Genomic DNA, 23,954 nt, shown 5'->3' on the forward strand with positions numbered 1-23,954 from the left:
TCATTTTGAAAGTAAACGTTTTGCATTTAAATTCACACGCACGGATCCGTGTCTAAGCATACGAGGGGTTAACACTCGTTGGTCCAATCACGTTCACACTTGTTGGTCTATCCAAGCACACTACACTCACAGTGTCACTACGCGAGTTTGATTCGGATGTCACTGGTTGTTTTTTAGTCAAACAAATCACAAGATTCCACACATATGACAGTTTAAAAACCCATTTTCACGATTAAAATTGTTGTATTTGTGAATTAAGGCTTCTCTTACCAATCTTGGTATATAGTGGCGTGCTGTCGAAATGACCTTGGGATTATGCAGCTCGATCCAGTGACTTATACCCGACTCAAGGTGACACTGAGTAATAGCTGACTTGCGAGCGTCGTTGTTCTTGACCGCAGCGATGTGGTCTTTAATTCTGCAGGCAATAGTGCGTTTGGTATTCCCACTGTACGAACTACCACAACTGCAATCAACTTTGTACACACCAGGTTTTTCCAGAGGAATAAGTAATTGAATGAGCTTAACGCAACTGCGTGCTACAGAGACTGACTGCTCGGTCGCACGCGCCACGAGAGGGGCGCAGGCGGGGCGGAGAGCGGGTGTACAGGCGATCCCCCTACTTATCTCTTGATTGATCGGATTAACCGATTATTTAATTTAATTATTAAGAAAATCGATTTAACAAATAATTCTTAGTAGAATGGAATATTAGTTTCGTAATCAATACAATAACTTGATCATAATGGGATTGAGTGTTTTATCTTCGTTGTTCTAAATATTATATGTTTAGTTGATTCAACTAGCAAATCTTATGTAAATCAACAAAGACAAAATAATCAAATAAACTATTAAAATGTTCATAACTATTAACATATTTATCTGTTTTAATTAAATTGTTAAGGATTGAATTAACCTACGTTACATAATTATGCCAACAAGTTAATAATAGATGCAAAGTATACAATTGTTAGGATTAATAACATACCTACTTTATTAGTTCAATCACAGATACACTTATTGTTTTAAGTAATCAGCTTTCTTTGAGTTATATAAGATCGTTATTGTTGTAATTAACTTAACGTCAACTAAGAGAAAACTGCTCTTAAGTAGTTGGTCTTCATTTTTTAGAGTGTACATTCTACGTCTCTTCTCTATCCGCACAGACCCTAATATAGGTATAATCTTCAAATAATGAATATTGTTAGGAGCCACAAGTCAACATCTTCACATTCTCCACATCCACATCCACATTGACATTTACTTCTCCACATTCTACTACGATTCTAATTAGGGTAGCTTTGTACCTAAATGTAAGTGATTTTATTTGGATAATAAATAGCCATTAAGATATGGATAATAAACTTGTAGAAGAGTCAGAATTTAGTTTTTAGGGTTCCGTACCCAAAGGGTAAAAAACGGGACCCTATTACTAAGACTTCGCTGTCCGTCCGTCCGTCCGTCCGTCCGTCCGTCCGTCCGTCCGTCCGTCCGTCTGTCTGTCACCAGGCTGTATCTCACGAACCGTGATAGCTAGACAGTTGAAATTTTCACAGATGATGTATTTCTGTTGCCGCTATAACAACAAATACTAATAATACAGAATAAAATAAAGATTTAAGTGGGGCTCCCATACAGCAAACGTGATTTTTGACAAAAGTTAAGCAACGTCGGGCGTGGTCAGTACTTGGATGAGTGACCGTTTTCTTTTTGCATTTTTTTTCCGTTTTTTTTTTGCTTTATGGTACGGAACCCTTCGTGCGCGAGTCCGACTCGCACTTGCCCGGTTTTTTTTATTAAGCAGATTTAAGTCCCTTCGGGACAATCCCAACTTCACTCATCAATATTGCATCATAGTTGATAAATGATGAAACTAAACCATTAGGTATTCGTAGGTTGTTTCGCATGAGTCAGAAAAAACAAGCACTCAATGAAAATAGAGAATATCTGACTGTATTTATCACTATAATTCTATTTCGAAAAATTCCGTCTAAATAAACTGACTTTTAAATTTTAATGCCCAAAGCGAAGCTCCTAAACCAGCTGTTCTCAAAATGTGTTCATCTCTCAAAATTTCTCCTCCTCAGACTTCGCTAATAATTTTGAAACTTCGTTTTGAAAACTGTGTTTTTGGATCAATACTTTTACTATTTGTCTTATTGTCGATTATTTTAATAAAAGTTTGTGTTTGTATAATTGTGTATGGTCCATCCATATATTATACATATAATTCTTTTAGGGCGATAGAGGTAGACTATGAAGATAGAAGTTTGACATTTAAAACAACACTTGCACTGAGTGTGCTATCAAAATAGTTGCAGACTTATCTTGTTCTAACTCTATCGCGGTAACTGAAGACAATCGACATTAAATATTTTGACTTAATTTTGACTTCGACAAAATACGCCCGGCACAAATTTCACAAAAGTTTGAGAACCGCCGTACTAGATATTTCACAACCTTAAAGACCCTACTTGACAGACGTAGGGTCAACTAGGCCCTTCGAGTCCCGTAAGGTCAGCTATTGTCGAGGTCTCGTTGGATTGACAGCTGTGTGTGAGGTTTATGAAGTTGTTAGGTAACATGGCAGGGAGAGCGATCGGCAAGTTAGTTAATTAAATTAGGATGGTATTTAAACATGATAATGAAGACCATCAAACAATAATAAAAAAAAAGTTTTCGCAAAATAAAGTATAATATTTTATTTTTATGCCGTTTAGTACCTACCGCTTTTATGTCTCTCTCAATCGCTCAAAGGTTAACTGGAAGAGATCCCTGAAAGGGATAAGTTCGCGTTTGTACTAATGATGTGTGTTTTTTCATGTTTTGTGTTTGTTTTTGTACAAAAAAGTATTTTACTACTGTAGTAGTTTTACCACTACTACTAAATACAAAATATCAAAGTAAAGTTGACTTTTTTCTAAAGTATGTACTTACTGAGAAATTGTATGTAAGTAGGTACTTTTTGTAAGAGACAAAAATTATAATAGCAAACGCGATTAAAATATCTAAAAGGCAAATGTATTTTGCAAGTAGGCAAGTAAATGGTTATTTGTTCATAGATTTTAAGGCACATACAAATTTCTAAATATGTATCAGGTATGTTTTATTTTTTGAACTACATATATTACCATTTACAAAGACCTAAATATTAAATCTAATCATGTAATTTCGTAATTATCTAGTTCTATAAATATTAGATAACAAATGACTATATTTAATCCATATTATCCAATTATATAACATCCTAACACTACAATCTATCATATTAGGCCGCAGGCGTGAATCATATCTAGGCTATGCTAATTTTAGGCTGCCCAGATCGGCTAAAAGCAAAGAGAATAGAGTGTATAGAGACGGATTGTCAAAGTAAATTATGTAGCCACTGTAAATTTACTGCCATCTTTCGACAAAACATAAAACTATTAGAACGCCATTTGACTTTGATCCTTATTCTTTCACTGATATGTGTTAACTTATTAAACATCAATATTAACGCTATCTACTCAATTATAGGCCAAAAGTATGGCGTAATCTTTTCGAGCGATGGCGCCATAACCTTCATCCTACACTTCAGTAGATGGCGTCAATATTAATATTTAACAAGTTAACATAATATTAGTGAGAGTAATGATCAAAGTCAAATGGCGTTCTAATCGTCTGTCGAAAGATGGCAGTTAATGTAAGTACTGTAGCTACATAATTTACCAATGACAGTTGCTCTCTATTTCAAATTCTCTTTGCTAAAATTACTCATAATCTACATTATTATAATTTAATACCAGATTACTATACCACGAGTTATGGTTTAGATTTAATCTAAAATTGTCTGAATTTCATAATAAATTGTCGGTAGTCGATTCTCGTTGCCTTTGGTATTGGCTTTGTTGCGTAATTTTAGTACTTGGCTGTGTTTTAATAGAATTTGGATTGCGTCGCCTTATCGAAAGGTCTGGGCATACATTTCAACAACTTGCCGAGTATTAGGCGCTTAAAACGCATTAAAGTCATAATAAGTTTATTAGTACAGTCACCTACAATCATATGTTACACATCGAAGGCCGCAAAAATATCTGACACGATCTTTTTTGTACAGCCATAAAACCATGTCAAATATTTTTGCGGCCTTCGAAGACTAACTTTTACTATTGCAGGTGACTGTATATCCTGATGGATTTTTTAAATATTATATTGGATTATATATTTTCTCTCCAGTTAATATATTTCCCACTTTTAAGACTTGCATTTAAGCCTGTAGAAGAAATCTCTTTTTGGCCGATTAATTATTGTTAACACTAGAAGTAAATGATTTCCGTATTAGGTATTTTAATGAATTAATCCTCATTACTCAAATTAAGCATTTATATAGCTGTTATTAGTTTGCTTATAATACTTCATTAACGTTAAAATAAATGTTCTGGATTACCTCATGTAAAACATAAAGAATCGCTTAAAAATTATTATTATTTATTAAAGAATGACTGACGTTAGACCGGGAAGGAATAGGGAAAAAATCAAATTATTTCATGAAATATTTTTGAATCGTTTAACGTTTGAAACGGCCCTACACTGGTTACCAAAGGCGGCCATTAGTGTTCCAATACTTCCAATAGGAACATAGGCCCCAGTTCTATAAAGTTGTTACTATAGTGGCGATAAAGTGGAAATGTTATCGCTTGCCTGCTGAAATTACAATGTTGCGATGTGGCGGCAAAGGTTTGCATTGAACACATTTATGTGCAATTAAGATTGCAAAATAGTCGCAGTTGTTTTTTTATAGTAGTAAAAAATACGGAGAGAGCCGATCGTTTTCTTTAACGAAACGACTTGCCTCTTTTGAAAGCGAATTACAAAAGAATCGAAATTTTCACACGCTTTGAGCGGTATTTGATTCTCTATCTCTATTTGATATTGGTTGATGTAAATTTCTACAGAAGACGCAGAACCTAACTCGTACCAAAAAAGTTTTTGGCCCAAAAATAACGCTTTCTAAAAATTTCAATCTCAATTTTCATTTATTTTTTCACCTATTTAAAGTCTGGCAGACTGGCAAGCTTGTAGCTTAAGTAGGTAAGAATTTTTTTAGAAGAAATAACTTTGTCTAGTGGATGTTTTCTCCCCCTCTTCCAACCTATGTGTCCCGTTTTATAGTTTTTCATAGTTTAAAAAAATGGTTGAAGAGAGAATTTAATGATATTGTCCACCGGCAGTTTGGTACTAATAACAAGGAAAATCAGCGAAGGGAGGGAAACATTCACTTGACACAAATTGTTATTAAGTACCTACTTATTTTTTCTTTCTTTCCTACTTACATAAGCAACATCTCTTTCTTCCGTGTGGTACTTCGAACTTGTAAGCAGGACTAAGTAAGAAACATTTTTCCAAGTTCTTTATAAGTGTATCAGCTTATAAAACAAGTGTCTCAACTCCTTATAATGACCTATTATTATCATTATGCCGTTATCGTTACGTAGGGTGTGAGTACGATTAAGGGACGAAGCGGGGACGATTAAAGTTCTATTTATACACGGTAATGAATAGGATGGTTAAAGGGTATCCGGTTGCTGGGTTTTTAACTTGTCCGACGTGTCCAGCGGACATCAAAGATATGTTTACACTTTTGCACCTTATTCCTTTGTAATAAGGCGAAAAAGGTAAACATACCTTTGAAGTCGACTGTCCAAGGCTTCGTTTAAATGTGATTTCCTTTATAATTAATTTAATTCAACAGGTTGTATTATATTTAACTTTTCCGTGTCTTTTTAAATACAAAATTGCACGAACATGTTGAAATAGTTGAGCTATTTTTACTAAATCTTATTTTTTATCTTTTCAGGTAAATTTGCAACGTGATAGCCGGCAAAAGTACAGAAGGATATTACTTAGGTATAGTATAGTATACTCATTTTATCAAGGATGTTGATAGATACAACTCCGGCGATAGCGACTCCACAACAGTAGGGCATTTCTCAGGAGGGCCGTTTTTACGTGTCCGGGGCAGTAATTGATTGAATTTACTGTTCAATAAATCTGAATTAATTTAGGCATGATCTTCAGCTTATATTCTGTCTGGAACACTATCAAATTATTTATTTATTATTTAAATAATACAAGAAAAAAAAATTCAAATGCCAAAAATGATGTTCGGTGGGCGTGTCCCGCACCCAGATTTTATGAAACAAAAAATTATTACTCAAGATGGGGCATTAGATCGGAGTTATTATGGGTATTCACGCATAGGGTATTAGTTAGCTTATCATATTCTTTATACCACAATAATGTGTTTGCTCAACACATTGAATAAAACCAAATTTACGATGTGTCCCGGGCTAGTGACTGATATCGGTGTAATTTGCAAAACATGTCAGTACTCCTTGAAAGTTGTAGACCAGGAACTCAGTGTCTCAAACATAGTATGCTTTAGTTGTGCCTTAACCGTTGAATAAAGTAGAGGTACAGTCACAGTACAATAAAGTGATTTTTTAAACGTTTCTCCGTCCTTCGCAGGGTTTGGTCCTATGTTTTTTTTGAGATCGGTGGTGCAATTTACTCCGAAAGTTTTAGTGCAATTATCGTTATGTAAGTGATTAAGAAGTCATCGAAAGTACGTAAATCCACCATTATTACATCTCCTCTGTATCGTTCATGCTATTTCTGTAATTGCTAAAAAGCGATTAATTTTGATATCGCTGGTGTTGATTTCCCTGGTTTCGGTGGATTTTTTGACCACCGATATCAAAAAAGTGATCACTGAATTCAAATCCTGCTTTGTAAACTAGTTTGTTGTACTAATTTATCATGTCTAAAAAGTGAAAGATACGTTGTACAAACGTAAAATTATGTTTGTAAGTAAATTATGTCATAGTAGGTACACAAAATCACTAGTTCACTATGAGTAGTTTTTTAAACCAGACGTATAGACTCAATGTTTCTTTCTCTGTCTTGATATTCTTTTCCAATCAATTAAGTAAATTATGTTCGTTGTCCTCTGTATCACCGGAGGCCCTACACCTCGATACCTTTAAACATGTCAGCCATGTTAAATAAATGTAGTCAATTAGATCCCACTTCTTTTAAAATAACTTGTGTATGTAAGTACTATGCAAGGTGAACCCAAGGGACGGGATGTACAGAACAAGGGATTAAAAATAAAATAGCATTCTAATGTCGAGATCGCTTCAAAGGCACTGAGCGTACCTACTGATCGATATTTCTAAAGGATAGCCATAGACACAAATTGAACACAGCAAATGTTTTAACAATCCTCAATGTCTTATGTCTTTGTCAACAACTTTGTTACAATTAAGCTCAAGTGTTTGAGGGTGCTGGAGATCATAATTAATTGGTAATTGGATCTTCAAGCATTACTCGACTACTTCAAATATTAGATTAGAGTTCACGCATTTAAACTCTTTTATTAAAAAAAATACTTGTTTTCCGTATTGCATCACATTGCTTTATAAGTACATTAAATATTTAATGAGCATTGAACACCACTCAAGAGTGTATTGTTTATCGGGTGCAGGTAACATAAGTTTTTTTTAGATGCGTGTGCGGTCGGATTGCGTGAAACAAACATCTTCTCCTTCATGGATATAATAATGCAATGAATAAATGATTATAATGTGCGAATTTGTGGTCGACAATGTCGACACGTCTGAAACTCGTTTCAGGACCACACATCACCCTATTATATGAGGCCAATCATATAGTGTGGGATATCTGCTAGAGATGTTGATTTACAAGCCGTAATTTGGTTATTTTAAAATCTTGAGTCTATATCTATTAAAGTTATGTAAGCTTTCGAGATCATTAGCCTTGTTACATCGCTTATCAACAAATAGGATTGAAAAATATGATTAAAATAATTATATAATTGAGATTTAAAACCTAAATGTGATTTTGGTGTAAGCATTATTGAATTCGGTGACGAAAATTGATTTCAGTGCCTGCACATGATTTCGGTGTTTTTAAATCTCAAATATCTTGAAAACTATAAGGTTCTAATGGAGGCCTCCACTACCAATATTTTTTATATCAAGGGTAGATTTTAGGAAATAAACTCGCATATTATATAAGTTAAAAAAAAATGTTGGCACCGAAGTCAGGCACCGAATGTCATCTCTGAGAATCGCCCAGTAACTGATCGGCTACGACATTGCGCGATTTGTGACGGCAGCGGCGGCAACCATAGTTTGGAGCGAGACACAGCGATCGGACCTTTCTGTCCTACCTGTGGTTGTCGCTGCCGCCGTCGCCAGTCGCGCTGTCGTGGTTGCTGTTGATATCCGAACGTCACCTTTACACTGACATAAATTCATCATCATAATTCTTAAGAGCCTGGCTCTTGGCGGTGGAGTAACTGCCATTCCGTTCTTCTCTCTGCCACTGTTTTCAGCTCCTGATACGTCCATCATCATCATCATATCAGACGTCCACTGCTGGACATAGGCCTCCCCCAGGGATCTTATGATATTGGGGGATAAATGCCATAATCGCCACGCTTGGCATGCGGGTTGGCGATCGCAGTATAATTTACCGTACTTAAGGGATGCTGCTGCCCATCCACCGGTGGACTTGGACGCAGTTTAAGGACATACCCGGGTTCTGGACGTTAAGGTCCCGGGTCACCCGGGTGATACGTAACTACGTTGATTTTCTCTTTGGCCTGGTTCAAAAACGCACGTCTCGGTCTTCCTCTGGTTTTATTTCTATTCTTCCTTTAACTAATAGACGTTATCAAATTGAGACACCTATTTTTAATAGCGTCCCGCACTTAGCTAAACATCAATATAATGGTGTTACTTCACCATAACTTGTCACAAGTCACAATGCACTTATCGTACGGTAGCGATAACTGCAGGTATCCTGCTTACATTAAAAACATCTTATCTGAATACGAAACTAACGTTATTTACGACCATTTGAAAATGTGAGGCTGATAACGGCTCGATGAACTCTGTTTAACTGCATTAACTTTTAACTAAATGTTTATGGAACATTATTCATGCAACAAGTAACCGTCAAAAATATTTTTTGATACATACTTTTATTGCTGACTGTACTTTCTCTCCTTTGCATGTCTATCAAATACTTCTCGAGACCTTTCAGATGAGCCTAAACTCAATGTGTTTATGTTTTTCCATCGAAGAGTTCGTTTGGATATCTTCCGACTGCATCATCAGATCAGCTCCATGTTAGCTTATTATTGCATTGTCATCTGAAATATGGAAGTATGTATGCGAAATTTCAGCTCAACCAGACACCCGGATGTAGTTCAAATTTAAGTTACAAGATTTGAAGCACCATATATTATTATACAAAGAGATATACGCAGTGAAGCTAAATAAAAGTGTGTGAAAATTATGAGTATGGATAACATTCCATTTCCAACGACAGCTGCAATACTGTCAATTTTACCATGGAAATTGACAAATACAGCGACGCGTTCAGTACCGGTAGTGCAGCTGCGGTTAGAAATGGAATGTTACCATAATGTGCTTAAGTATTAGGCAATGGGTTCAGCGGGTAGCGCTTATTATATGGCGTTCATAATATGGTTGCCATGGAAAACCAAAAAACCGATGGCTCATTATCTGGATTATTTTTATTAATAAATAATTCTAGTTTTTAGCTATTGTTACATTTATGTCGGTTTATTTAATTAACTTGGATTTAAAAACGATTAATTGGTATTTTGAATTTCACGCGCTCATATTCTTGATTTTCTACGTACATTCACACATGAGTACATTATTCTCCCATCTCAAATGACACGTCAGCTGCAAATAGCGCATTCTGATGTGACTTTGACACGCTTTGATCTCGCCTCGCGTCTTACGTGTCACCTGTGGAAATTCACTACCTACTGAATGACTACATAACCTAAGATAAAATGAGAAATTACATCATTAGTTATTTCTTAAATTTCTGTTATCAAGAAATGTAAAACAGAATTTATTTCGGCATTATTATGTTTCGGAGGTTCCGGGGCAAACTGCTGACTCCGACACAAGACCAGACGACTCAACGGAGCCACACTGTTTTTTCGCCTAAATAGTGTTTGGCTTTTTAAGTTTATATAGATGCGTATATATGTTAGTCTGCAAGGTATTTGTAATGTAGGCCTTGTTACCTGATTTACTATGTTAAATAAATAAATTATGCTTAAAGAACTAAACTGTCTAAACTTGTAGAATTATACCTTATGCCGAGTTCTATTTTATAGCTTTTTACAAGCTTTTATTTAGTTTCAACTAACCGTTGTCTAAGTATAATCATATCTTGCAAGTTAAATTTGATCCACTTCCCGGTTTCCGATTGAGCTGAAATTTTGCATACACATACGTAAGTCGGGTGACAATGCAATATTATGGTGTCATCGAGCTGATCTGATGATGGAGACCAGAGTGGCCATAGGAACTCTGTGATAAAACAACGAAACCTAATTTTGTTTGGGGTTTTTAGAATTGTCTCGATGAGTATTAATTGCCTGTAGAAAGAAAAGTACAGTCAGCGATAATAGCTTGTACCAAAAATGAAATTTTTCCCATAAACTTATTTTAGCAGATACACTAAGAATGACGTAAGTAGGTAAGTAAACATTTTACTTACACACTTTGTAGACTCTTACGTATGATGTTACAAAAATCTAAAACTTTTTCCAAGTCCACAATTTCAGTAGCCGCCCCAAAAACGTCAAAAAGACACAGTGCCCAAATTATGTTCAAGACAAATGGAAGGCATTATGTTACAACCGATTTCCTACAGCTATTCTGTGCTTTATTTCGAAGCAATAAAGTTTAATTTGGTTTGTGACTCGTATTTTTGCTTATATTTGTTTTGTAAAGTGCTTCCTTCCCGTCGTGCGGACGAATATAGAAATCGCCGGATTACTTTCGGAAAGTCGTATTTTATTTTTCTAAGACTACCTAAGGGGTTGTGCACAAATCACGCGAGGTGTTTTTGGCTACTTTTTGACCCCCCTCCCCCTTGGTGATATTTGGTGAGGTTTTTGGCTACCGCCCCTCCCCCCACACAACCTCACGTGTATTTTGTTGAAATTTTTTTATTCGAGCGAAGTTTAAGATAAATAAGGGGGTAATGCCGCCAGTATTTATGGCACATTTGGTCCGGGAGACAATCAGAGTGGGGGGCAATATTTTATTTGTTAAGTTAGTTTTACTCATTCTTAGGTTTATTTTAGTTTATATTTGTTTATTTTAGTTTTAGTTTATAATATAATGTATGTTTAATCTGTTTTATTCTAAAGGTTTTTAATAAAATGTTTTTATACTATATTTAGATTGCATAGGTATATAAAGTCAAATATGATTAAATTTAAAGTACCTACCTAAAAAAAAAAAAGATAAATAGTATTGTAAGTATGTAGAAAATCTTGTTTATTTTTTCTATTTTCGTTCAATAGACTCGCCATTTTGAAGTGCAGAGTGAAGATTTATGTTTAACGAAACTGAGAAAAAGTATCTACTCATGTGGTAGGTTTTTTTCTTAGTTTTGTTCACTGTAGAAAAATACACGTGAGGTTTCCTTGTAACCCCTCTCCACCAACGTGATCTATCGTGATTTTTTCGTAACCCCCCTTCCCCCATCGAACCTCGCGTGATTTGTGCACAAGCCCTAAGTAGCTATTTATGAAATAAAATGAAAAAACAAACAAAGATAGTGTACGAAAATAAATTATTTTAATTTTTACGACAAACATTTTCCATTTTCATTGCTCTTTCTTGTAAATATGTAACTTCATAACTTTATTAAGAGGCAATGTGCCTTTTCAAGGACATTAGGGTTACTATAAGTGATACAAAGTAAAGTAAAGTAAATTTTATTTGTAGAACACAGGTGATACAGTTCTTAAGTAAAAATGGGTAATTACAGAGCTCTGTGTTTTGCCTATTGGCGTACAAATGTTATAAAAATTAAAAACTATGGTGACTCTATGGTATTAATAAATTCTTACAATAGAAATTCTTACATATTAGCATGTTATCAGAAACATAAACAATTAACATTGTAGTGGGATTCGAATACTAATATATTACCTAAATGTAAAACAAACTAAAAGTATAATATTTATAGCGTGAACACCAAAGAATTATATGACAAAGAACAACTCTCAATCTTCAAAAGTGTGACCAAAAATGAAATGCAAGTGTGTGCGTAAATTGTCTATGTGAGATCAAAAATAGTGATGTCATGTTACAACATATTAATAATCTGTCGATGTTTGATTGCTTTATCGACTACTTTTTCAAATGTGTTATTTTAAACACTAAAATTCTATGACATTATGACGTATAAATAACACTTGCACTGCGTTTGCCATAAAAATCGTTGCAGACTTATCTTAATGTAACTCTTACTGTGTTGGAAAGTGAAGTTATCATGACACGCTAAACATGAACACCTTCAAAAAAGTATAACAATCGTTATTATTTGAAGTCGGTTATAAAAGATAATATCTTAATGATGTCTTGTGAGGAAATAATTACATAGCTATTAATATACCGACAAGTTATCGATACTGTCATATGAACATTTTGTCAAGCCCTAGCGTAAACTAACAGTTTGTTTTTACACAAAATATTCTAAATTATTGACTAATATGATAAAATATTAGCACGGAACTAAAGAAAAACTTATAATGAACTGTATAAACCGGCTTCTTACACTTTTTACGCTGTTAATTTGACAAAATATCGCTATGAAAATTTCGCTCGGAATATCATAAATCCTCTGAAATGAGTATTTGCTTGGATTATTTGGCCTTGTGACACTGCAATCCGGCACACTACAAGACACCATCTTCACTGAATTACTTTATTTAATACTTTTCGTCCTAATCCGTGTATATTTTTCAATTTGAAAATTACCGTGATACGCTCTTGACCGTCCGCGGCCGTCGTCAAACTCAAAAGTGGTTACGTTTTCTCATTGGTAGTCTGACTCTTTCGCACTTATGGGATGTTCATATACGTGATGGCTTCCCTTTCGAACACTTAAGCTGTCTGTCAAGCGCAAGCGAATCCTAGGTCTATGGTGAACACTAATTTCACCTTTTATGCCTACCTGTCATTAGTTTTTGAGATAACACTTTTTTATAAATTTCATTAGATTACGCAACTAATAGAAACAACGGATTTCCGTCTACACGATTATCTTGATTAACAGTTGCCGAATCCAACTAAAAGCCCATCTGTCTTGCTTTACATCAAAGCTTGCCAAATTCTTTATCGGAACAGTCTTATGTGTCTTCATATCTTGCGGCGCTTACTACTTTTTACCTGTCGCCAGAGAAGCAAAGTTGGTATTATGTACATTCGTATATCAAAACCACTTACGCTCTTTTGTATGCTACGGAATGACGATTTTAACACTATAAATCACGGATTTAATGAATCAAAGACTTTGTAAATCTTATTTAATATATAATATGGTTGAGAATACATGCAGTATTTGTTGATACACTAAATTAATACGTCTCTTACGAAATGTCGTGTGAAATCGTGTAACGTCGCGTCGGATACTTTATGTTTGTAAACTTTGTGATTAATTTTGATTAATGTATCTGGTCATTTATTACGTTTAATAATCGTAAATTTACGAATGTCATATTAATGTGTGTTTGAAAATTTAATTTATGTTGTTATTACCATGTCGGTTTTTCAAATGTGATCACTACATTATGATTTAAGAGGTATCTACGTAAAAAAGTCCCTGATTTTTCCTATAGGAAATATTTTTAACACACAAATACACTTATCACTTCATTCGTTCGTCTATTTCTCTCTATCGCTCGAATAAGCAAAAGCGATATAGAGGTAAGTAGGTAGAGGCATGTAGAGGCAAAGATAATTAATTGTCTTTGGTAGAGGTATGGCTTTATTGTTTGGTATGGCTTCTTGCCATACCAAACAATAAAATGGTCTCAATCACAACCTGTACCACGCGACCAAAATGTCGTAAGCGCCATAAAAGTTCACGGCGCTTACGCGTTTAAGTCGCGAGATTCACGCTCCGCTTCTATGGTTTGCTGTCAAACCAAAACAATAACAACTCATGGTGCTAAATACTTACTGCTTCTCTGTGCCGGTTCTATACGTATACGTGTAATGATAATTCAAAGAGATGTAAATTCTTAATTTCTTACCGAGCAACATGATTGCAATGACATGTAAGTTGCTCTTATTATAGAATTTCCACAAGCTGCAAAGGCTAATTTTGTAGAGACTTAACAGATTCGTCATAAAACTTATCTGAGCATTGCTCAATAAAATATGAACAACATCAAACTGTATTCAAGTCTAAAAGATAAGAATAACGAAACATCGTGAAATTTCGAGAAGCGTATACAATCCGCAACAAATATCCCGCTCTAGATTTACTAGAATTCGACCTTACGCCATAGACGATACAGTTTGATTTTGCTGTACTGCAGTGTTTGTGTTCGGATACTTAGTTGCCTAGTATACTTATCTGTCTCAGCAGCTTCGTATAATTTGGCGCTTAGCCTTTAGATAGGCTGAAAAGTTTTTTATTTAAGTAGGACTTAGTATCTGAGCTTTTGAAAAGAATTAGTTTCTTTTCGTGAACGTTTAGTCGCTTATTTGTCTTTTCTTCTTTCATTTTCTTTTTACGACGATAAGAAATACAAATACAGTTTATTATTTGATAAAAACTGAGAGGTAACACTTCCTAAATAATTATCACAAATCGTCACTACTTTGAAAAACACTCTATCAATCAAAAGGATGCATTACATTCTTTCTTCCGTGGTTTAAACTTTGAGTAGCTGTGTGAGATACGAGAGTATAACGTACATATATTATGTTAGGTGTGTTTCACAAAAGTAGAACGAAGTCTAATTCATAATAGCATCGAAGTCCCAAGTCATATTGAGTTAAACTACGTAGTCTAAACCAAAGATAAACTTTCGGTATCTCGCGTAGGTCGCGAGTTCAAATATTTCAAATGAATTTCTCCAATGTCACGAAAGTAAATTTAAAAGTGGAAAAATTACTGCCTTCCAATTGACAAAATTATTTTCTGACAAAAATTATTTGTTGCCACTTTTAAATTTATTCTAAGTTTAATAGCATCGTTCGCAGACGTTTCTGCTTGCTAAAAATTAAAGTCACGAAAGTACCTAGATATAGCTAATTCTCAATTTCGCTGCACGAAATTGTAACTGTTTAGTTATTTAAATTCAGTTTATGCTCGTAAGAACCTTCACTTCAACATAATAAACAACTTGACATCGCTTAACTTTACTCAAACTTCAACAAGAGTTAAAGTAAGTTTTTAACACTTAAACTGCATTTCCTTGGCGAGTTTGATATTGGTTAAACTATTTAATGCATAAATACTACAGGCACCAAGTTGGGAACTCTATTAAAAGTTAACCCGTTTGCTGGCGATAGAGAACCTTTGGAATTGTATCGGTAAAAGGCTTTTTTAACAAGAAAATATCTGCCGCTATACAGTAGGGTATACCGTATTTACAATAAATTATTTTACACCATGCATGAAATAAGTAAGGCACCAGATAATTATTAGAACTCAGATAGGAGTTATTTTTAAATACAAGTTCTATTTAATAAATCGGATACAAATATAAAAACCGCCGTGACGCCGTAATAATTTTTAGCTTGTAAAATTTTACTATTGTATGTATGTTAGTCTATGCACCTTAGTTGCCTGATAATAAATGATATTTGATTTGATTTGATTTTGATAAAAAGTAGGTGAGTTGACCGTGACGTCATGTTTCAAATAAATTCCATATTAGCAAATCGTTTTGACAGTTCTAATAGGAAAATACCTACCCTATTCAAAAATGATCTGTCATTTTGTCATACGTATATATGAAAGGAATAAAACCTAATTTAACTAAATCAGTCCCGTAAAGTTTTATAAATGAGGTATGTCTTTCTGTCTGTAAAGTAGGTACAGTATACTTCACTCTTAGGGCCCGATTCGGATTATGAAACAGACATCTATTAGACATCACCAAGATACGATAACGATATGTTTAACATCTAACCCGTCAAATTTGACATTTGCGTGATTCTGGAGATACCTACTCTTGAACGATTTCCACAGGATATGACTTAGAGATCTAATTCACATCTAATAGATATCTTACTCTATCTAACGTAAAAGTGACATTGGTTGCCCGAATTGCGCTGCAAAAGAGAACTAGTTGATATCTAAACTATAACGTATCTAGAATCGATCTAGTACGTCTCGTCTCTTGTGAATATCTTGAAGTCCGAATACGGCAGTTAGCACACTGTAGCAATAAGTAAATGGCTGCTTAAGTTTTACAACTAACAGGTGATAACTTAATGATAAGGACCGTAAATATAAGTGTAAGCCGACGTTTATGGCTCTTGTTTATGCTAAGCACTTACGAGGATCTAATTAGAATTAAGTACTTAAGTAAACTTGGATTAAATCTGAACAGGAGAGGTATTTAGAAGTTTTTATTTTTTATTTTATCAATTTATGGTACCTACCAAATTGGTCTAAAAAAATATGTTGTGGCCGAAATTTTTACCATTGCCACTGCTGTACTAAAAAATTCTGAAAAAATACACAAATTGCGATAAGTATAGGATTGAGAGATATTTAATAGCTAGGTCACAGCTAGGTAGTGTTGGACAGATACAGATGTCAACATAAAATCTATAGGTGTATATTTTTTTTTTTTGTAAATTTCGTTGATAATGCGCGGCGTGTGATATTTATTAAGTAAATTGTTATCTTATCAGGCAGGAATTTTGTATGCAGCGTAGTATAAAAAAACCGGCCGTGTGAGTCGGACTCGCGCACGAAGGGTTCCGTACCATTACGCAAAAACCGGCAAACAAAATCACGTTTGCTGTATCGGAGCCCCGCTTAAATATTAATTGTGACGTTCCACGGAAAAGGTACCTTATGGTGGCTGGCGCTTAGATCGCATAGCGTCGCAATAAGATTGGAGCGGCTTTAATAATAACCTAAGCGCCAACCGCCATAAGGTACCTTTACCCGTGGGACGTCACAATTATATTCTGTTTTTAGTATGTATTTGTTGTTATAGCGCCAACAAAAATACATCATCTGTGAAAATTTCAACTGTCTAGCTATCACGGTTCATGAGATACAGCTTAGTGATAGACAGATAGACAGACGGACAGACAGACCAAGACAGACGGACAGCAGAGCCTTAGTAATAGGGTCCCGTTTTTACCCTTTGTGTACGGAACCCTAAAAAGATCCTTTCTACAAAAAAACAACTGAGATCATAACAAACAGTTTTTTCAACCAAGTAGCTACCTTAATACATTTGTCAACAGGTTGTTAGATAAGGAAGCTCATAACAGTAGCCAGATCTCTCTGATAACACTAATGTACGCTACTTACAAGTCTTAGAACCTTTTCATTCTCGATTACTAAATGCCACCCAAAGTCGGAGTAGAGATGTGGAGGTTGTTTTTATTGTGATAAAGTTCTAAATTAATCTTGTAAGATTTTATCTGAATCCTCAAAATGTTTGGATTCTGTACACGTCTGTTTTGTTAGTAACGTGGGACTCTGGAGTGTGGGTGCCATTTTCAACCAAAAGGGTTCATCATCATCATCATCTCAGCCATAAGACGTCCACTGCTGAACATAGGCCTCCCCCTTGGACCTCCATACGTGCAGGTTGGAAGCGACCCGCATTAACCAAAAGGGTTTTAGGGGCTATTTCCATTAGCTTCAATTTGAAATCAACATCGACACGAGCTGTTGTAGATCACCCAACTAGACGTGTGCGCCGCGCCGGCGCGCCGCCGCCGCCGGGCTTTTTGGCCACGCCGCCGCCGCCGATAAATGATCGGCGTGAAATCGGCGTGACCTTGAGTGTTGTTAATTAGCTATTCCAAGTTGGTTTTTGGATTACAAAATGGATTTTTTGTATTATTTATGTTACAGTTGTCAAATATACATGAATTATTAATTATAATGAAACTGAATAGCCAGGTGCAGAAACTATTTGACACACCAATTAAAGTAACTGAGTAGTCCTAAGTATTCACCGTCAACTGTTAACAAACGAACGAAGACTGCTGCTAGTGCTGCTTATACCTTGGATAGCTAGAAGAGCAAACCCTCCATTCTCAAAGAGCTTTATATCGCCACTCATCTCTTCCCAACATGCCATGGGTGAGCCCTTAGATTCTTCGGACATATTATCCAACGCGTGACGTGGAGAAACACATGAATTTAAACCCAATGAATGGCAAACGTGCTCGAGTTGCAGCATGTATGAGATGGTTGAACGCTATGAAGAGGTCGGCTTGCAGCAGTCTGCACTGTGCAGTCCATACGGCTTATGACCGCATGAAATGGAGACAAATTATATGTGGTCGCGAGCATCAGCAATGAGAAAACGAGAAAAAAGATACGTCTCGGTGAGCCTGGTGCTTGTGCGACAAGAAACTACGAAAAACTACGAAAACACAATAGTCTAGCAAATGTCATGGATATGTGGAGTTCTGTTTTGTTAACGTTTTTTATAGGATAAGCCATGGAAAGCTTGAGAAAACGGAGAGTTACAGATCGGATCGAAGGTCATGGGGATCAGGTAACCTCTTAATGCAAGCAAGTTACGAGGGAAAATAAGTTATTATACCTATCCTATATTAATTAAGAAACCCTATTTTACCCACAGCATATTCAAACTAAACGTAGTTAACTGACCAGTAACCTGCATTGATAAAATTTTCAAGAAAAACTACAAATTAATGTTTTTTCTTAAGAAACCTGAAAGTCAAGGTCACGCCGATTTCACGCCGAAAACACGCCGCCGCCGCCAATTTTTTGGCAAACGCCGCCGCCGATCTTTTTTTAATCGGCGCACACGTCTACACCCAACTACCAGCTTGGTTTAACAATTGAAGTAGATAGGTAGCGCTTCTAATATGAACATAAGCTTTTGGGTTTGATAGCTGAAATAGATGGCGCTTTTTATATTTAAAATGAGTCTTTGACTTTGACAGCTGAAGCAGATGGCGCTTGTAATTTGAAAATAATGCATTTGGGTTTGACAGCTGAAGCAGATGACGCTTCTAATATGTAAATAAGCGTTTGGGTTTAATAGCTGAAATAGATGGTGCTTTTTTATAAAAAAATAGTATGAAAAATTTCTTGGCCAAAACACTGGCATTCGAGCTTACCTCACCGCCACAGGTCATGGAAGTGCTCTTAATTAAACTGGAGCTAAGCTATCGTGTAACTAATACCGCGTAAGGCCGCCCGAGGAACATGCGCCGCCGGGCGTCGCAGCCGCGCGGGCGAGCGTCCGCGGCGCACGTTACAGGGACGGCCAGCAACTAGCGCGTGACGTCACGAGCTGTTGTAGATCACACATCAACTACCAGCTGACTTGAACATGATTAGCCGTTCGCATATAACTAGGAAATTGATCTAGATCCGTTCGCTTATAAATTGGAGTCTCATCTACAGCCGTTCGCTATAAAAATTAGGAGCTCTAATGACCGATGACGTAGATGGCGCTTTTTTAAATATAACAACCTTGTCTTTGGGTTTGACAGCTGAAGTAGGTAGAACCTTTATAAATAAAAAAAGAGCCAAAAAACTGGCATTCGAGATTACCTCGCCGCCATAGGTCATGGAAGTGCTCCTAATTAAACCGGAGCTAAGCTATCGTGTAACTAATACCGCGTAAGGCCGCCCGAGGAACATGCGCCGCCGGGCGTCGCAGCCGCGCGGGCGAGCGTCCGCGGCGCACGTTATAGGGACGGCCAGCAACTAGCGCGTGACGTCACGAGCTGTTGTAGATCACCCAACTACCAGCGTATTTGAACATGATTAGCCGTTGGCATATAACTAGGAATTTGATCTAGAGCCGTTCGGTTATAAAAATTGGGAACTAATGACCGCTGAAGTAGATGGCGCTTTTGTAATATAAAAAATAGTCTTTGTCTTTGACAGCTGAAATAGATGGCGCTTTTTTGTATTAATATTCAGTCTTTGACTTTGATAGCTGAAGGCCTGAAGAAAATGGCGCTATTCATTTGAAAAAAAAAAATGTACGAAAAAGTTGTGCTCTAGGCCAAAAAACTGGCATTCGAGGTTACCTCGCCGCCATAGGTCATGGAAGTGCTCTTAATTAAACCGGAGCTAAGCTATCGTGTAACTAATACCGCGTAAGGCCGCCCGAGGAACATGCGCCGCCGGGCGTCGCAGCCGCGCGGGCGAGCGTCCGCGGCGCACGTTACAGGGACGGCCAGCAACTAGCGCGTGACGTCACGAGCTGTTGTAGATCTTCTAACCAGGGACAGGAACCGGTTACCTTAACCGGGGTTTTTCATAGGGTTATTTTAGAAGCGGTTGTAAAAACCCCTACCATAACGGTAACCGTATGATACGGTAACACTTTGTTTCGGTAACCGTATCAGATACGGTTAACCTCTGTTACCGAAATAAAAACCCAGTCTATTCAGTTACCTCATTATAAGGTTTTTGACTAGTTCAAACGATTGCAATCTTTACGCCCACTTAAATTCAACTTGTTATTGAATAACCGAGGTTGGCATGGGCGATCTATGAAGCCTCCAGCACAAACAAGTTTTTTTGCCGTTCCTTTGCTCATCTTTATACCTACCCGTGTGGTGTGTTCTTATTTTAAATCTTATTATATAAAACAATTAAATAAAATAAATAAAATAAATAAAATAAATAAAATAAATAAAATAAATAAAATAAATAAAATAAATAAAATAAATAAAATAAATAAAATAAATAAAATAAATAAAATAAATAAAATAAATAAAATAAATAAAATAAATAAAATAAATAAAATAAATAAAATAAATAAAATAAATAAAATAAATAAAATAAATAAAATAAATAAAATAAATAAAATAAATAAAATAAATAAAATAAATAAAATAAATAAAATAAATAAAATAAATAAAATAAATAAAATAAATAAAATAAATAAAATAAATAAAATAAATAAAATAAATAAAATAAATAAAATAAATAAAATAAATAAAATAAATAAAATAAATAAAATAAATAAAATAAATAAAATAAATAAAATAAATAAAATAAATAAAATAAATATAATAAATAAAATAAATAAAATAAATATAATAAATATAATAAATAAAATAAATACTTCCGGTCCAGTAATAATAAAATTATAGGTCGTCCGTTTAAAACGAATCCTCAGCCCGCAAGTAGCTACTTCCGAGCCTCGACAATAATGTACTAAAAATGTAGCAAACCAATAAGCAACGGATAATAAAGGTTACCATAACTGAATGAAAACCTGTTAAAAACCCTTAACAATGTTAGGGTTACCGTTTCAATAAGCTTACCATTACAATCAGGTAACCGTATGATAGGGTTACCGAATGATAAGGTAACCGAAACGACTGGGTTACCGAATTGATAGGATTAAGCGTAAAGAGGGGTTTTCCGGTCCTTGCTTCTAACTAGTAGCGATCTATACGGACAGTGGTGGCATCACACTAAAGAACACACCTCCGATGAAGCGATGCCGCTGAAAAGTATATATATGGAGCGGTTGAAAAATGTTACATGTGCGTTGTAGGACATGTGCGTGATTTTGTATGGAAATTGAGAAAAATATTGCAAAATCTGTAGCGCAAAGCATGTCAATACATTAAGCAAGCTTATTTAAACATGTTAAGGTACTTTTTGAATCAAAATTAGAGTTACTTTAGAAGATATTTCATTAAAATTGGTACAAAGAGCGTCAGTGGTGCTTGTGACGCCATCTATTGGGATGTCGTGTAAACGCTGTTGCCGTTCCAAAACAGAGGCGCTTTTCTTAACTTGACTTAATGAAGAATTATGCACCGAAATTGTTTTAGTTATAGGATTCTACATATATTTCCGTACGTTCTGTTTATGTAGTTTATTTCATGTCACGTGGGTGGCCAACAAGGGTCCGGCCCACCCGAATGTAACTTATGCTTACATTTTTGCCAAAAACTTATTTACTTCTTATTTTGTTGCAGAACATCAAACGCCGACAGAAATGAAAGCCCCGAAGCCGAAGGCAACATATCCCCCGAGCCCCCCGACCGCCCCCCCGGAAAGGTTCGCCAAGTCCATCCAGAAGACAAAACTCAAGTCCTCGCCTACGACTCTACTTACAAGAGAAAACCTAAAGCGCTCCCTCTAGAGGACTACAGTTACAACCATCTAGCTAACACGAACGTAGCTATGTCGCCTATGTATCCGCTCACACCGAACATTTGTGTGGAAGGAGGAAAGATTGAGTTCATAAAGTCCCCGTCAGGGAGCGCTAGGAATAGTGTGGCGCTAGTGTCGCCCCCGCAGACACCGGTGGCGAGGCGCGGCTCGAGAGAAAAACGAGAGCGGATATATGACGAGCCGACTGAGAAGTTCGATGGGGATAAGGTAGGTGGCGCTGTTTGCAGTTTTTGTGTTTTGATGTTAAAATTATGATAACATTGATATTGATATGGCAATGCTATAAATATAAAACACTTTTGTGGACTAAAATTACACTTCAACACGAAGTCTGTGCCGTGTACTGTTATTATGATATCTTGTTTAGATTTAAGCAAATTTTAGGTAGCCGCAATGTCAGCCTACCTACTTAAAGCCCTAAAACACCGACCTGCCTAGTACCTAGCTAGTACGTACATATTTAAAAAAAACTACTAAACTGAAGCGACAATAAAGGTTTCGATTATATCTAAGAGCAACTTTGGACCGGTTATACTTTTTAAAGCAAGCAAAAATCTAAAACAACATTTAATAAGAAAACTTCAAGTGTTCCGCAAACACTTTTACAAAAATCTTCCTTCAATATCCGATACCTTTTTCAAAGTTTCAAAAGTTTCCACAGATAATATTCTCCCGAAGCAAAGGGATCACATTTCAATTTGAACAAATCTTCAACACTTGCGGTTCACCCTTATCAAGAATCTTTGAAAACCTCGAAAACTTTTTATTTGTTCGTATACGTTTACAGTTTAATCTTTTAGGGAAAACGAGGTATAAATATACACTGGGGAAAATATCTCGTTAAAAGGGAAAAGTGTGCCCCACCGAAACCGCACTTTGCAAGTGGTTGAAACTTTTACCCCCTTATTCATAAAACTTAGAAAACCTTTGTTTTTTCTCCCTTTATATTTTATAATTTATATTTTCTAAGAAAAAAATTAAAACAAACAAATGACGGACAAGAACATAAACGATAATTAAGTAAAAGTTGACAAACGTTTAATTAATAATCTATAACGGCCATAATATCATACATCGAAACGGAAAATATAGATATACTTACTTACTTCGCTGGCTCAGCGACCCGAAGTGGATCTTGGCCTCATTGATATACTTATTGAAATATATTTACAATCTGATCCTCGGTTTTGTAGGAATCTTCTTTTCTGTACGGTAGTACTATTATTTATTCTGTGGTAGGCAGTAGGTCAAAATAGCAACAGTAAGCACAAGATTCCTTGGCAAGCGTTGCATCAGAAGTAGCGTCAGTGTTGCCAAAGTTTGAAGTCCTTCTGGTGTAGTTTTTAATAGATATTGATGTTTTTCAAAATCACCCCGTTTTTAAAGTTACCCCCATGCATCTTATACTTAATTTAATCCATATCCAGAAGGCAAACAAGAACGCTCGAAACGCTAGTTTTATACAAACTTTGCAACAGCGGCAAAAGCATTTCTTTGACATTAGCAATTTATTAACTCTGCAGGCTGCAAGATTTCAAAGAGAATAAGTAGCCATATAATACAGGGTGTTACTGACCATCGGGCTTTAAATCCAGGGCTCGATTCTACTCGCTAAACTGAGCTACTTTTATTATGGCACCAACCCTGAAATCCCGAATTTTTGTTTTACTTTTTCATATATTGTGGCCTCATTG

At 35.7% G+C, this 23,954-nt stretch overlaps 1 protein-coding gene and 1 long non-coding RNA gene across 5 annotated transcripts in view; one reads left to right on the forward strand and one right to left on the reverse strand.

Annotated features, from left to right (window-relative positions):
* Positions 1-23,954, reverse strand: part of LOC134665019 (uncharacterized) — a 452,571-nt gene that overhangs the window by 167,726 nt on the left and 260,891 nt on the right. The gene's annotated exons all lie outside the window — the stretch shown is intronic.
* LOC134664971 (uncharacterized) overlaps positions 1-23,954 on the forward strand; it is a 574,567-nt gene that overhangs the window by 143,845 nt on the left and 406,768 nt on the right. For all 4 annotated transcript variants that reach the window (XM_063521718.1, XM_063521717.1, XM_063521719.1 and 1 more), the window contains exon 2: positions 22,062-22,467. In XM_063521718.1, the coding sequence (XP_063377788.1) occupies positions 22,062-22,467 (406 nt within the window). The remainder of the gene's footprint in view (positions 1-22,061; positions 22,468-23,954) is intronic.

Source organism: Cydia fagiglandana, chromosome 6 (assembly GCF_963556715.1).
Source record: "Cydia fagiglandana chromosome 6, ilCydFagi1.1, whole genome shotgun sequence".
In the NCBI taxonomy this organism is placed as follows: domain Eukaryota; kingdom Metazoa; phylum Arthropoda; class Insecta; order Lepidoptera; family Tortricidae; genus Cydia; species Cydia fagiglandana.